Source organism: Cottoperca gobio, chromosome 12 (genome assembly GCF_900634415.1).
Source record: "Cottoperca gobio chromosome 12, fCotGob3.1, whole genome shotgun sequence".
In the NCBI taxonomy this organism is placed as follows: Eukaryota; Metazoa; Chordata; class Actinopteri; order Perciformes; family Bovichtidae; genus Cottoperca; species Cottoperca gobio.
The window spans coordinates 10,822,616-10,837,282 of record NC_041366.1 but is presented as its reverse complement, the minus strand read 5'-3'; the positions used below and the strand labels follow the sequence as shown (position 1 = coordinate 10,837,282).

General features: G+C 39.9%; 2 protein-coding genes across 4 annotated transcripts; both read right to left on the bottom strand.

The window, feature by feature from the left end:
• Window positions 1-60: 60 nt before the first annotated feature.
• Window positions 61-2,495, bottom strand: snrpd3l (small nuclear ribonucleoprotein D3 polypeptide, like). Its single transcript, XM_029444858.1, has 4 exons — window positions 2,345-2,495; window positions 1,548-1,688; window positions 749-941; window positions 61-284 (listed from the first exon to the last, which is right to left on the bottom strand). The coding sequence occupies exons 2-4, from the start codon at window positions 1,671-1,673 to the stop codon at window positions 220-222; spliced, it is 384 nt and encodes a 127-aa protein (XP_029300718.1). The 5' UTR covers window positions 1,674-1,688; window positions 2,345-2,495; the 3' UTR covers window positions 61-219.
• A 1,708-nt stretch (window positions 2,496-4,203) lies between these two features.
• Window positions 4,204-13,930, bottom strand: adora2ab (adenosine A2a receptor b). Of its 3 annotated transcripts, none has more exons than XM_029445317.1 (6): window positions 13,674-13,930; window positions 10,297-10,871; window positions 9,942-10,073; window positions 6,941-7,044; window positions 6,247-6,288; window positions 4,204-6,097 (listed from the first exon to the last, which is right to left on the bottom strand). In XM_029445317.1, the coding sequence occupies exons 2-6, from the start codon at window positions 10,494-10,496 to the stop codon at window positions 5,136-5,138; spliced, it is 1,440 nt and encodes a 479-aa protein (XP_029301177.1). In that variant the 5' UTR covers window positions 10,497-10,871; window positions 13,674-13,930; the 3' UTR covers window positions 4,204-5,135. The 3 variants fall into 3 exon arrangements, with proteins under 3 accessions (XP_029301177.1, XP_029301176.1, XP_029301178.1); XM_029445316.1 differs by having other exon boundaries at window positions 6,247-6,291; window positions 13,674-13,929; XM_029445318.1 differs by lacking the exon at window positions 6,247-6,288 and having other exon boundaries at window positions 13,674-13,928.
• Between the last annotated feature and the right edge of the window lie 737 nt (window positions 13,931-14,667).

The window sequence follows — 14,667 nt, the reverse complement described above, 5'->3', positions numbered from 1 at the left end:
AAAAAGATAAACTAGTAGCTGTTGCCAGGATCCAAATCGAGTAAACCAGGACTGGACACATCAAATTGGAAAATGTTTATTTTCATAAAAAATAAAAGTAAAAAGCAATAACCTGCAAACAGGACTGCAAAAAAAAAAAAATACCAAAGATATTCAATCCAAAGACAAAATTAAAGAACAAGACTATACAATGCAACAATGTTAACACAGCTGGAGCAGTTATCGCCTCTTCTGGAAGATATTGCCTCTTCCCATTCCACCACGGCCCCGACCCCTTGCAGCCACTGCAGATAAGGAAAAAGACAAATTATACCAAAACTACAGGTTATAGAAATCCCTATTTTTCGCTAATTTTGCCACAATGATGATATACAAAGTAAATGAAACCATGCCGGAGGTGGATAATAAACATGTTTGATATAATGCAAGCAAATGCTACTTTTGTGAAACTAATGTTTTGTTAGATGTTGAGAAAAGTCTAATTTTGTACCACCTTTACCCATGGGACAATATATTTGAGACATCTTAAACATATCTATAAGTCAAGTGCATTGACACGCAACATAAGGGATTCAGCAGCATTTGTGGAAAGCCTTCCTCTGCTGATAAGTTTGAGTTCTGATGCACAAAAAGTGACTAAATGTGTAAACTGCTAAAATGTAGTACTTAGATATTAGTAATGAGGTAACAAAAAACAGCATCCTTGGGAATAGCCAGGAAGATACTGGTCCAAAATCTTTCCACTCACCTTGAGCTTTGAGAATAGCTGCCTTGCCCCTTCCTGCACCAGATCCCTGGTTCTTGTTCTTCATACTCTTTAACATAGGAGCATTCTTTAACATGTCAGGTAAGATCAGGAAGCGGATCTTGCTGCCACGGATGTAGACTTGTTCCAACTGTGCCACCCGGCCATCACGATAAGTCACTGTTATATTGGACATCTGTGGGGACAGGAAAATGTGAGATTTAGGCCACGCACTCACACGGATAAAAGACAATCTTTTTACCGTTATCGTAAATGTAACATGAATTTCTAGAAGCAGATATAAACCGTTATATTTATTTGGATGCCATTAGCTGTTCAAATCAGGGTTAAACCAGTAACAAACAAAACTGGTGTCTCTAATGTTACTTTTGGCATCGATTAAAAACAAAAATCTGACGATATGTCCACTCGGTCAAATCGATAATTTTATCCATGCTACGCAACACCCAAAACACTTGGCCATTGCAACATTAGATGCAAACTCAACTGTCTAGTTTGTCCAAGAATCCAATTACCCAGAAATATTTAGCTTACAGTGATATTACATATAAAAGCAGGAAATCCTCATTTAAAAAGGCTGGATGTTTGAATTATGTACATTTAATCAATGATCAAAATAGTACAACAGTACCAAAGTTAGGTTAAAGTAATCTGCCTGAACCATTTAGTTCTTAAAATGTAAGGAACCAAAATGTAAAATACAAAATGTTACATAACTGTGCAGAAATCAAGCTGTAAGGAGGTTATTATTCAGCTTTTTTTTTTTTTATGAAGGACCAACCTGGCAGTTCATGTTGTCCTCAGCCTCGATCAGCTTGCCCCTGTACACTTCTCCAGTGTTGGTCTCACAGGTCACAATGTGTCCTTCTGCCTCATGCAGGACTTTGATTGGTACACCGATGGACATCTTTCAACTGTGTTCCTGAAAAACAACGTGTATTTGAGGAAATGTTACAGTGTGCTTTCCCATAATACATTTCACTAACTACCTACTCTTTAAGATATTTTTGAAATGACTTCTGCTCAACGTTATTGAAACTGCTGAGAAACCACAAACTGACCCAGTCATTGTTTCAAGTGAATCCATTATTTGCATTAGACATCTCAGGTAAAGTTACAGTACGTAATTCAGTCAAAAACATAACTCCTGCTTACATTACAATGAACTTCATCGTAATCTCATACCTGTAGCAGCAGGCAGTGTGAGATTGCTTAAAATTCAGGCCTGATAAATATGACCGGTTTCTTTTTTTTAAAAAGGGACACTTAGCCGCTAGCTATTTAGCCAACTTAGCTAACGTTAGACTTCCATGAATTACACAACGCTAACGTTACGTAACAAGAATGAATACATCGCCCTTATTTAGAAGCAATAAGAAAAACAAGAACAATGCATGTTGCAAAGTAAATACTTAATTTAATATTAACATTTGATTATTTACGGAAGCCACTGACTTCGGAAAACAGGCGAAGCAATGTTAGCCAACTGATAGAATGAGCTCGTATAAACACAGACACACACCATTGTTGGTAAACTAAGTGCGTATGATGTTTTGTCAGATATGTTAAGACGGTTACCTTGTTTCTGGCTTGGACGCTGATTTCTTTGTCGTTGTTGTGTCTTTCTTGAACGACTCTGCAACGTGCGATGGTCGCTTTGGCGTAGCTTTGGAGCCTTTTCCGCCTACCCACAATGCTACAGTGGTTCAAGGAAGTGCTTCCGGTGGCATCATGCGGTGCATTGTGGGATTATGATTGATTTTTTAAATGTTTAGCTCACGGGTGTCAAACTCATTTTAGTTCAGGGGCCACATACAGCGCGATTTGATCTCAAGTGGGCCGGACCAGTAAAATCATAGCATAATAACTTATAAATAACGACAACGGTTTTGGCCGGTTTTGGCCCCCGGGCCGCATGTTTGACACCGCTGGTTTAGCTAATGTTTCCATTTTATTAATAAAATACTGGTTTGTTTAATTTTGTGTAAGATACTGATGAAAATGAACATTTAGACTTTTATTAAAACAGTGGGCCAGTTTTATCAAAGATGCTATATAAACCATCTCTGATTTGTTAATCAACTCACTATACAAGAAAAAATCAATCAATAATTGTATTTAATACTTGGATGCATCTTAAATGTGTGTATCTTTGAGCATCCTTTTGTTATTTTGGACATCATGGGTATTTCTTACACTTTGCACTACGTATAAAGAGTATAGGCCTGCAAGCATAACGTACGTAAAGCCTACTGTCTATGGTATGATTGCATGTATGTAGGCTATATAGGCTTATATGTTAGGTGTATTTATATGTGGGTTGTTGTTTTTTTATAAAAAAGTTCAGCTGGTAATAATTGGCATTCACTTATTTATTTTTCCGCATCGTGGTCTCTCACTGAAACAAGGGCTATCCACTAGAACATTGTTGCCCGTAAGCAACTTATTCTTTTTACTAATTTGCTTGTAAAACAGCGCACAAACATGTTGCATGCCAACGTAATGCTTCCCATAGAGCCGTTTATTACTGCATGGCATGCTATAAAGACCATACATGCACCCTGCTGGAGCCTTGTTTGCAAATAAAGACAAATTATGGCATATATTAGGTAGATTTGGCGTCTGCTATAGCATGTAGCCTAACTTTAACAGTCCCTTGTTTTGTTTTTTTATTGTATTGAAATGACTCAGATTTGAATCACCCATAACCTCATCAATATAACAATATAACCTTATCAAAATAGCACACAAACAAACAACGCTAACCCTTAAAACGAAATGGCTTTATCTATTTAATACCCCTGGGCATGACCACAAACTATACAACTGATATGCACAGTTTTTGAATAAACATGCAGGACATGAGCTAGATACATACCCATGTAGGTTATTCCTGGAGACATGTCTCTGGGATTGCTTTAAGGTACGTAAATGTAGCTTAATGCAGGCCCTTTACCACAATGGAAGGGCTTTGTAATGAGGACAGAGAAAGCGTAATGGCATAATAAAAGACATCATCATGCATTAGGCTCATCGACTGGCGTCAGCGGTCAGGCTACTCTGTAAACACCTCTTACTGAGTCGTCTGCGGTCATGTGTATGTACTTTACATGTGTGTGTGTGTGTGTGTGTTTTTCATGCTGTCTATTTGTACAAGACTGACTCTGTCACACTACCGGGATATGGGGTGATAGTTGATAAGATCAAACATCTCTTTGTTTTGGATGGTTGGTAACTAACCTGTATACATCGGGTGCCTTTGCTGCATATGTCAAAAAGTTGGTTGAATCAGCAGCGTGTTTCCTGGAAATGATTAAATCACTGATCAAACTAGCAACATCAAATGTTCTGTAGCTATCCCGCACTTTGAGGAATGCCTTATAACTGGTTCATTCTTTAGCAGAAAAAGACCTCAGCTGATGAAAAACAGTGAACTATTAAGTATTTAAGACTTTTAATTTTCCAGTGAGTACAAACAGATGACCATTACAAAAGGTGACCTGATGCAACATTATAAAAATAAAAAAGAAGCTGTTTAAAGAATTTAAGTGTTTAAAGTCTCTTAAAAATGCATTACAAGGTACAGTACAGTTGATAAAGCACTTATCTGAGAAGAAATGCATGGATGTTGTTATACTGCATGTAAAGACAATAAGTATGAGCCCATTTTAAATAAACTCGTTGTAGAAACTGCTTGTAGATGTGATCCAACTCAGAGATGGCTGGTTACAAAAAGTAATAAAGCAGGTCAAGAGATTCCAGTTTGTGAGACTTCAAAAAGTGACAAAGATGGCATTACTGTAGATGTATATATGGCTTCATTGATCATTCTTCTTATTGTCATGTTAGCACACTGTTATATGTGTTATGGCAATATAAATATATTTTAAAGGGGACATATTATGAAAAACTCAGTTGTGCAGATATATGTGGGTATCTGAAGTGCCTGTCAACCCGCACACTGTGTAATAAGTGTGGGCTGCCTCGGTCGGAAAACACCAGATTAAAAAAGGTTTGGCTCGCGTTCCTTTGTCCCATGCAGGCTCATTAAAGTATATCGCCCGCAATCTGAGTACGTATCTCCACCTTCGGCTGGAAAACTAACTTTGCACAATTGCGCCTAATTTTTCTTGCAAGCCATTCAGAGCAGACTGGGCTTTTTCAAGAGGGGGGATTAAAGAGACAGGCGCTAAAGCGTTACAGCTATATTCAGACGGACAGACAGTATGAACAAAAGTATTATATGTTTTTTGAACATTAAAGCACGTAAACATGTTGTAGTAGGGTTAGGGTTAGGGTTAGGGTGATTTTCAAAAGAAAATGATGAAATAAGCACAATATGTCCCCTTTAAATACCTAAATATATTTGTCATGAGACTTCAGCAAGCTCTGTTGAGCGGACGCAGTCAGTCTGTTCCAGGGAGAGAGCCTGAACATTCACAAAAGCAATGCAACTCCCGCTGTCTTTCACCTCCAAAACATCTGCTGTTCCTTTCAGGTATGAGACTGACTCTACTCCATCCTGAACAGCAATGTATGGCTGCTGCTGTGTTCCTGGAATGGTGCTAACATTTATTTGGTGTCCGTTGGGTATGTATCTGCTCGGTGCAGAATCTAACTTTGATGTCCAATGGCAAGATGCTTCATGAGCAGCTTTTGGTGGAGTTCGGTCAGGACTGGGGTCCAGGATGTAGCTATTTACTACTGTGCCACATGATAAACCCTCTTTGCTGGTATAGGAGGAAGTCTGCATGATACTGCTGCTCCCAATACCCCTGATATCATCACTACCAACCCCACGTCCAACCCTCTTCCCGAGGATGTGCTGGTACAGGATCCTCCGGAAGGTCTGCCTGAACTCCCGAATGCGATAAGCGTAGATGAAGGGATTCACGACAGAGTTACCATGAGAGAAGATGATGGCAATATTCATCACCCAGATATGTACGCGCTCGCAGTCTGGACACAGGTGGTTGAAACAGTTAATGATGTGCAGCGGAAGCCAACATAGAGCGAACAAACCGACAATGATGGCCAGTGATTTGGCTGCTTGCACTTCCTTCTGCAGGGTCGAACGAGATGAGCTCGATGACGAGGTTATTTCTCCAGGAGCGGGCGCGTGTGCAACTTTGAGCCCCATCAGTCGGAGCTGGCGCCGAGCGGCCATGAAGATATGGGCATAGATGACCAGCATGACCACCAGGGGCACCAGCACACAGCCGAAGAAATTGAAATAGACCATGTAGTCCAGGGTTACCACTCCTTCAAACAGGCACTCCGTCAAGCCTTCTGGGCAGGTACGGCTGCCGACTGCAGCGGTGGTATTCCAACCTGTAGAAAAGAGCCAGGATCAATGGCAGCTTTATCTTTTTATAATGTCTAATGTAAATAGTATGTCTATCCTATGATTTTGTGATTTGTGTATTCTAAAGATACTCTATAGATATATATCTGTTTCATGTTGGTACGTATATATTTACTCTGTATTGTTTTACTCCTGTGCAATGCCCGGAAACCTGCTGCTGCTGTAACACAAGAATTTCCCAATTTGGGATCAATAAAGTACATCTATCTATCTAACTAACAAAAATCAATGTTTCCATAACAAAATAAAAATTATATTCGTAAAACATTTTTCATTTAATCATGGCAAGTTAATGTGCATGGTTTGGACATCAGACCTCTCAAAACTCATCTGAGCAGTAACAACACTACTGGATTGAAACCAACATGCCAGATGCATTTCCTCTAATTGTCAGTATTGAAGTGAACTTGTGCACTTTCTAATACAATACAAATTTCCTCTAATTGTCAGAATTGATGTGAACTTGAGCTCTTTCTAATACAATACACATTTCCTCCCATGTCCCCTAAGTGTCTTTTTGCCTGCATTTCCTCCCTCTCGTATGTCTAACGTATTTGTAAATGGTTGTTCTAGAAATGATGTCGAGGCTTAAAGCAGAGTAAGTTTGGAGATGTGTTTACTTTGATTAACTGTTTCCCAAAATTCAGATTTTCTGGCTTCAAACAACGGACAATGAAACAAATATAAAGTAAAATATTCCAACCATCTCCCCAGACCCCTAAGGACAATGTAACAGATGCCACATTAATGTTTTTATACAGGCGGGGGTAAGTTGGGTTTATATTTGGTAAAAAAAATGAATCTCCCACCTCTGTTCCAGCCCAGCATCGGTGTCAGGCCGATGCCCACAGAGAGGACCCAGCACAATGCGATGATGCCCTTTGCCCTCTGTCCTGTCACCAGGCTGTTGTACCTGAAAGGTTGAGCAGAGCACAATGACATATAAGTGCTAGTTGTTATATCTTATCTCCATGTGATAGTATCCCTGTATGGCAAAGTCAATATAAGGTGATTTAAATGAGGAGAAAATGGTCGTGCATTCAACCCTACATGCGCTATTTATTTAATTTTATCATTGCATTACTGGCTTTTAAATAAAGTTAAAGTTAAAGTATTTTATTGTCATTATACAAAGTACAACGAGATTCAGAGTGAAACTCTGTCTCAGTGTGCAAAAAATACAAAGACATACATAACATTAAAAACACGGCAGTAGGACAGACAACATAAGCAATCATACGGGGGAATAAATTGTTAAAAATATTGATATAAAAATAGTTTATACTTTTTAAAAGTGCAATCAGAGTGAGTATGTGTGTGAAGATGGTTATGGTTGTTGCATTAGGTGTGGAGGTTAAGCAGCCTGACGGCCCAGGGGTAGAAACTGTTTTTTAGTCTGTTTGTCTGTGAGAAGGCAGGAGAGAGAACAGTCTGTGACCTGGGTGAGAGCTGTCCTTTATTATTTTGTTTGCTCTGCTGAGGCAGCGGGAGGTGGAGATGTGTTCCAGAGAGGGCAGGAGGCAGCCAACGGTTTTCTCTGCCATCCTAATCACTCTCTGCAGGGCTTTCTTGTCCGCAGCTGAACATCCAGCATACCACACAGAGATGGAGTATGACAGCTCTCGATGGTCGCCCGGTAGAAGGACACCAGCAGCTTCTTGTTCAGTCTGTTCCTCCGTAGCACCCTCAGGAAGTGTAGTCGCTGCTGGGCCTTCTTAACTGCTGCAGTGGTGTGTGTTGTCCAGCTGAGGCTCTCCGAGATTTGAACCCCCAGGAACTTAAAGGTGGGGACCCTCTCCACTCTCTCTCCATTGAGGTGAAGGGGGGCGGGTTCTGGACGGTGTGTTCTGAAGTCTATGATGATTTCTTTTGTTTTGCTTGTGTTCAGATGTAGGTTGTTAGCTGAACACCACGCAGACAGCTTCAGGATCTCGTCTCTGTATGCCGACTCGTCGTCTCCCTTATATATTTGGCCGACCACAGTGGTGTCATCTGCAAATGTTATAATGGAGTTGGAGGGGTGAATGGGAGAGCAGTCGTGTGTGTAGAGTGTGTAGAGTAGAGGGCTCAGCACGCAGCCCTGCGGGGAGCCAGTGCTAAGGGTGCGGGTGGAGGAGCAATAAGGGCCTATTTTCACTGTCTGAGGACGGTCTGTTAGGAAATTGTTTATCCAGGCGCAGATGATGGGGGGGAAACCTAGGCTTGACAGTTTTTCCACTAGTATGTCAGGTATGATGGTATTAAAAGCTGAGCTAAAATCGACAAACAGCATCCTGATGTAGTTCCCTGGGACTTCTAGGTGGCTCACAGCTGTGTGAAGGACCGTGGCGATGGCATCATCCGTGGATCTGTTAGCTCTGTAAGCAAACTGAGTGAAATGTTGCTGTGTGTTGCTGCATGACTCGTGACGTGTGTGCATGATTCTACAATAAAGTGAATTTCCTTCCTCAACCGTAATGTAGCGCCACACTTCTTTCTCATCAAAGTTCTGATATTAGTGCAAGACTCTGAAGAGTTTGTCATTCAGTCAGGTCATGTAAGAGCTTCCGAACAATGCAGACAAATGTTAATATCACATGATTTACTGTAATAACAAAATGACGAGGGCATTTATTTAACAATGCAATCGCTGATAAGATTGTATTAACTTAACTGTACAATAGCTTTATGTTATAATATTTAAGTCAGCTTTTTCCTTTGGTCTATTTCACTGGCAGAAGGATACAAACAAAATAAACTCTATTTTTGGTTTTGATATAAATTCAGATCTGTCACGTGTAGGCAGGCCATCTGAGCTATTAATATCCAGACAGCTGGACCTGCTTTTTTTTTTGTAATCCTGCTTTCAACATTTAAAGTTCCTCTTTTCATGATTTTTGCTACATCCTCAAATTATTGGCTGTTTTTGAAGATTGTGTTTGGCAGCATTGATGTGCACATTGTTACATTCAGACATGAGGCTGGAGGAATAAAAATAGAGAATCAGCATGAACACATGAAATCAAAATCCCCTCACCTACAGCCATTGTCCCATGTGACTGAGATCGTTCATGGCCAGTGTGGCGGCCAGTAGGTTATATTAAGCCTCCTAAAACTCTGATGAATTATTAGCTCTCCGGTCTGTGGTTCCAGCTAGGAGTTGTGGCTCCAGCATGGGCACGCAAACACGCGCAGAAGCCGTTATGCAACTGCTTATCCAATGTGTCACCTGCTGTGGCTTACTCAATGACATATCCTCTCAAGGCAGGAGCAAAGAATGCAGCTGTGACTAAACAACAGTAATTTTGAACACACACAGATGAACAATACAAGTCAACAGAGTGTCAAAATGCCAGAACAAGGTGCTTTGTTCAGATAAGTGAAACATTTTAAAGAAGTAGAATTTGAATGGTGTTGATTTACATGGATTAAAATGATCAAAGGCTTAAAAAGATTTTATTCCTCAAACAGCACACAAACAGTAACCCAATAAAGCCTGTGGAGACATACATCTACGTCTGCCCACAGCCGGCCAGATACGCCTTAATTCAATAAAATCTCTCTATAATTCAATGTGTTTTGCTACACTGCATATGTGCTTTGGACGCCCCTCAATCCACTGACTTGTGTGTAAAAAGAGAATTGAAATCAAAATGTAGGTGAACAGTTTACAACTAACGGCAAAAGAAAAATATTTCAGGTAAAACACAACAAAATGCAGCTCGATCAGGAAGTCCCAGAGTTTGAAAAGTGATTTTGGTTAAAGTGACAGCGTGGGAAGCCATATCTGTTTCAGTTTTCAGTTGGTGTGACCTTTTTGTTTCCTCTCACCTGAGTGGGTTCTTGATAGCGATGTAGCGGTCGACAGCGATGGCCAGAAGGCTGAAGATGGAGCTCTGGGTGAGTATGAGGACGAAGCAAGCGATGAACAGGCAGCCGTAGAAGTTGGCACAGAAGCCGGTACTGATGTGGGATTGCGAAAAAGCATCACAGGTGATTAAAAAAAAAAACATAAATAGTACATTCTTACAAATGTAATAAAGCAATGATCCTAAAGTCATTACCCTCAATCAGTCCCAGACTTTTAATGTCATTTTTTACACTTTCACTCAAGATTATACTGAATTTAAGTCCCATAAAAAAATAACATAATTAACAAATATTTAAATGAAACAACAAACAATACCTAATAGTGATAGCGAAGGGAATTGCAAGCAGCCCCACAGCAATATCAGCCACTGCCAGCGACACCACAAAGAAGTTGGTAATGCTCTGCAGGTTGGAGTTGAGGCAGACGGCCCAGCAGACGAGGACGTTCCCCGCCACAGACAGGCAAGCGATCACCAGCTCCAGGCCAATATAGATCAGCTGATCATTCTTCAGCATGGTTGTTTTTTCTTCTTATTTGCTTTCTTTGTGCTCTCATCCCACAAACTCAGCTGCTTGACTTGTTTTTAGACAAAAATACCCTCTGGCCAAACTGCAGAGTACGACTTAAAGGAACAGTGATTGTGTCACAGGAAGACAGCCAAGGCAGGAAGTTCTCTCCACAAACATGACACCTATGTTGCCTGATTTTTTTTACCAGTCAGTCTTCTTCTTTTTCTCTGCAACTGTCTTCGGCCCTTTTGTGTTCAGTTTGGTAAACTTTGCCACAGACGGTGGCAGAATATTGAGGAGGAAGGGTCTGGGAGTTTTGCCCGATGGCTGCCAAATTAAGAGCAGTGGTCCGGAGAGAGAACACAATCTCAGTCGTCGAGCCTGTACAAACAGATTGCAGGTTACCAAACAGATCAGAAAAAAAGCTATCTATCTCTGGAAGACAGGCGTACAGTTTGTTTTCTATACAGGGCCAAAGCAGACAGTCCAACAATGCCCCTTTTATTTCAGGAAAAGGTTCCCGAAAGCCTTCCACACACTAATCATTCCCGTCACAGACATGCTTCCCTCCAGAATCACTGATAATTACACAGATTACATCACCTATACATTTCAAAGCCGTTGTACCAACACGGGAACTCTTTGTTAAGTTATCATCACTGCGTTTTTGTCAGGATATTTAGCTAAATTCCTCTATATTGTAAGAAGATTACGGCATATTATGACAACCTCAGATAGCCTCCACAAAAACAGGAGTCTAAGTGGAATGCAGGCCAAGATATTCAGTTTACTGTGCTACAACAGCTCAGGGGAGAGAAAGAAAGACAGGTTTCCAGATCATGTCAGATAATAACCAAAGCTGCATTGATTCTGTAGTGCAGTATTATAGATGTTCTCTCTAGAAGTTAGAGAGTATCTTTGAACTACAGCAGGAAAGTAACGTTTTTCGTGGAAGCCTGCTATGAATTTGAGTGAGAAATGTGCCTGTTAGCTTAGCTAAACAATACCGGGCGAATTAGTTTATTCAAAAGAAATGTTGACCTATTCCTTTAAAGGATCTTGGGGGGAAAATACGCTTGTTTTTGTTGTGCTTTTATCTATTTTTAATATGTTTTTAACATTTAAACTCAATAAATACAGTATTTGTTAGGCTATAATGCCAGCATTACTATGTAATAGAACCTGCTGTATGGCAGTTCACTCAGTCTATATGGCACGTGTTTCATCCTGTTGGTTGAAACACAAAAACATTAATAAAACCTGCGCTTATCTCCTCTGAATTGAGGAGCGCACAAAGCAGACATATGTTGAAAAGTTATTGACTACGTTGAAAAGAATGATTTGTAAATGATTTGTTAATTGACCTACTTCCTGCCAAGGTCTATACAGTGAGTAACATTTGACCAGATACAATTCAACAAGATTGAATGCACGACAAACAAATGATTTTGTGACAACGGAGGGGAGATTTGGTCACTATAGGAGCGATGCCGGCACCATTCTGGGTGCCTTACGTCAGCATGTCTCCGAGACCAGAATAATTTCAAATCCAATCATTATCAATCACACCCACCGTGTCAGAAAGTAATCCATAGATTAATGTGACACTGATGAGTGTAATCTCACCACACAATTACCAATCAAACTGACCACTACAGTCTTGAGTCATACTTGGAGCCCATGAGAATGCTCCCTGACCTTCTTCCCAATTCTTTAAAGTGGGTGTAGCTGTGTCTAAGGAAAGGTGTGTTAATAATAATAATGATTACATTTGCTGTTTCAGTTGAGTTAAATTCAGTTATTGGGGAATTCTCCATTGAGTAATATCAAACCACAAAGATTTGACGTATGGAAACTCACATTTAGTTCACTGTTCAGCTAAAATGTGTTGGTTATTGCTTTATATTCCCTACTTACTCAGAATCTTCCTGTCTGTGGTGCTTCAGGCTTGTTCCTGATTAGAAAGAGATTTCTCAATTAAATTGGCCTCATTTGTACCGTATAAGAAGAAAGCTTGGTAAAAGACCTGAACTTTAGTGTCCTTACATGGAAATGTAAAGACACATCGACAGTGTTACAAATGTAAAGAAAACAGTAAAAACGGCCATTTATCTCCTTCTGTGGGCCACACATAGCCATGTAGTAGCTCCACAGCAGTGATCCTGATTGGTTGTATATCTGACCACAGTTCTACTCTATTGTTGAAACATTCTCACCGGCCAAGGTATTTAAAAAACAAGCTTTATCCTACGTGTTTGTAAAGCAACAGCATCCAACCATTTAAGACCTCAAGAGGCTGCAAAAGTTTCTGAACCTGCACAAGAAAAGAAATTCCTCAAAGTTAAAGTGAGAAAAAAAAAATAACTTACGTAGCTTATCCCCAACGCTGAAGTTTATAGGTTACAACATAAGCAATGCACCTGGCGATCCCTTGTTTAACCTTCTACCAGTTGGTTGCTTTGGCAAAAACTACTCCTCTTTGTTATGATCGTGGCTAAATGTGCCTAAAAGCCTTGGAGGATGTGATAAGAACATGCAATTCCTGCTGTAAGGCACATCTGTCTCTGCCTTGTCAATCAATGCACCAGCTCAGCTCCAGCAAAGTCAAATGAAAACAAAAAAGAAAAGCTGATGTATTACTACTGGCCAAAGCACTGTGTGGATAACTAAAGCAGCAGGCACTGACTTCATGTTGTGAAATCCTGATAGCAGGAACAGATAGGACAACAGATACATAAACAGCATGTGAGCCAATACTGAACAATCATTACAGAGTACGTTATGAGTTTGACGTAATATAATAATGTAATAGATGTTAAGTGATGGTGAACAGGCTTCAGCACTGATCATGTGTTCATTTGCTTTCATTAGCCTTTTAAACTGAGATGAATACACACACTTTCATAATTACAGCTACTAATTATAGTGACTTTATGCATTATGTACTTTTTCTTTAACTTCAACCACAAAACCATAAAAACTCCACAACCCTGACACAGTCAAGCTTCCTTACAGAATAATAAATAACTGATGTAGTGCTTTAGTTCAACTATATAAAACTGTCGTTATGCATAGATTATAGATTAAACACCTTAAACTGTTACTACTCGTGTTAGAAAACGGTCCAAACATCAACTGAGACAGATACATTTAAAACAGAGCCTGCAGAAAAAGATGTCTTACCTTATTGTGAGTATGCAAATAAGAACACTAAGTCAGAAGTTGGCTGACAGCGCACATTAAAAAGTGAAAGCACCGGATGCCTTTACCCCAGAGACTTAAATGTATAGTGAAAAATACTGATTAAAAAAACAAACGTTGTAAATCCTCTGCTATGGCACCGCTGCTCGTGTTCGGTTGGTGTGGAGAAGTTTGAAGGTGCGCACTGAAACTCTGCAACAGGAAAAAGCGTGGCCACAGGCTTGTCACCACTCTCTGCCTCTCGTGTATGTGTGTGTGTGTGTGTGTGTGAGAGAGAGACTGTGTTGATGGGTTCTTCTGCTAAACAGTGACGTATGAACGACTGGAAATAACCGATGGAAATAGGGGCGAGGGGCAAAAAATAAAGTAAAAGGGGCTGATAATGAATTCAAAATAAAATACTGTCAAAATAGATGAAATAAAAGTGCATACACTTTTTATATATCCCGAGTTTCACATTATGGATACGTCATGAGAACGTGAGTAAGGCCATTCTGAGTCCATGTGCACACCCTCCAACACCACGCCCCTTGTTTGGTTTGTGGTAAATGAGGCAGATAAAACACCACTGTTTGTGCCACTTTTTGAAGATATAATGTGGCTGGCACATCATATGTGTAGTTTTGGAGCAAATATTGCCTCATAAAAGTTAAGCTCACCTACAGTTTAACATCTGTTTTCCCTTTTATTGCTATTTTAGTTGCTCTTTTTCTTTGTCATATCTCTCTTACTCTCAGAAAAAAGCTGACATTATATTGTCATTAAAATTATGAGTCTAATTTAACTCACAAGTCAAATGACACGGGCCTATTTGGAACCACTGAGAGCCTTGCAGTATTTAGATCTCAACTCTTTCAGAACTATTTATACAAGTTTGAGTAGTGCATTGCTAATAAATGATGAACGAAACTAGGGAAGTATTATTAAACAGCTGAATTTATAATAAAAGGAACAATCCGGTTTACACAGTGACGAG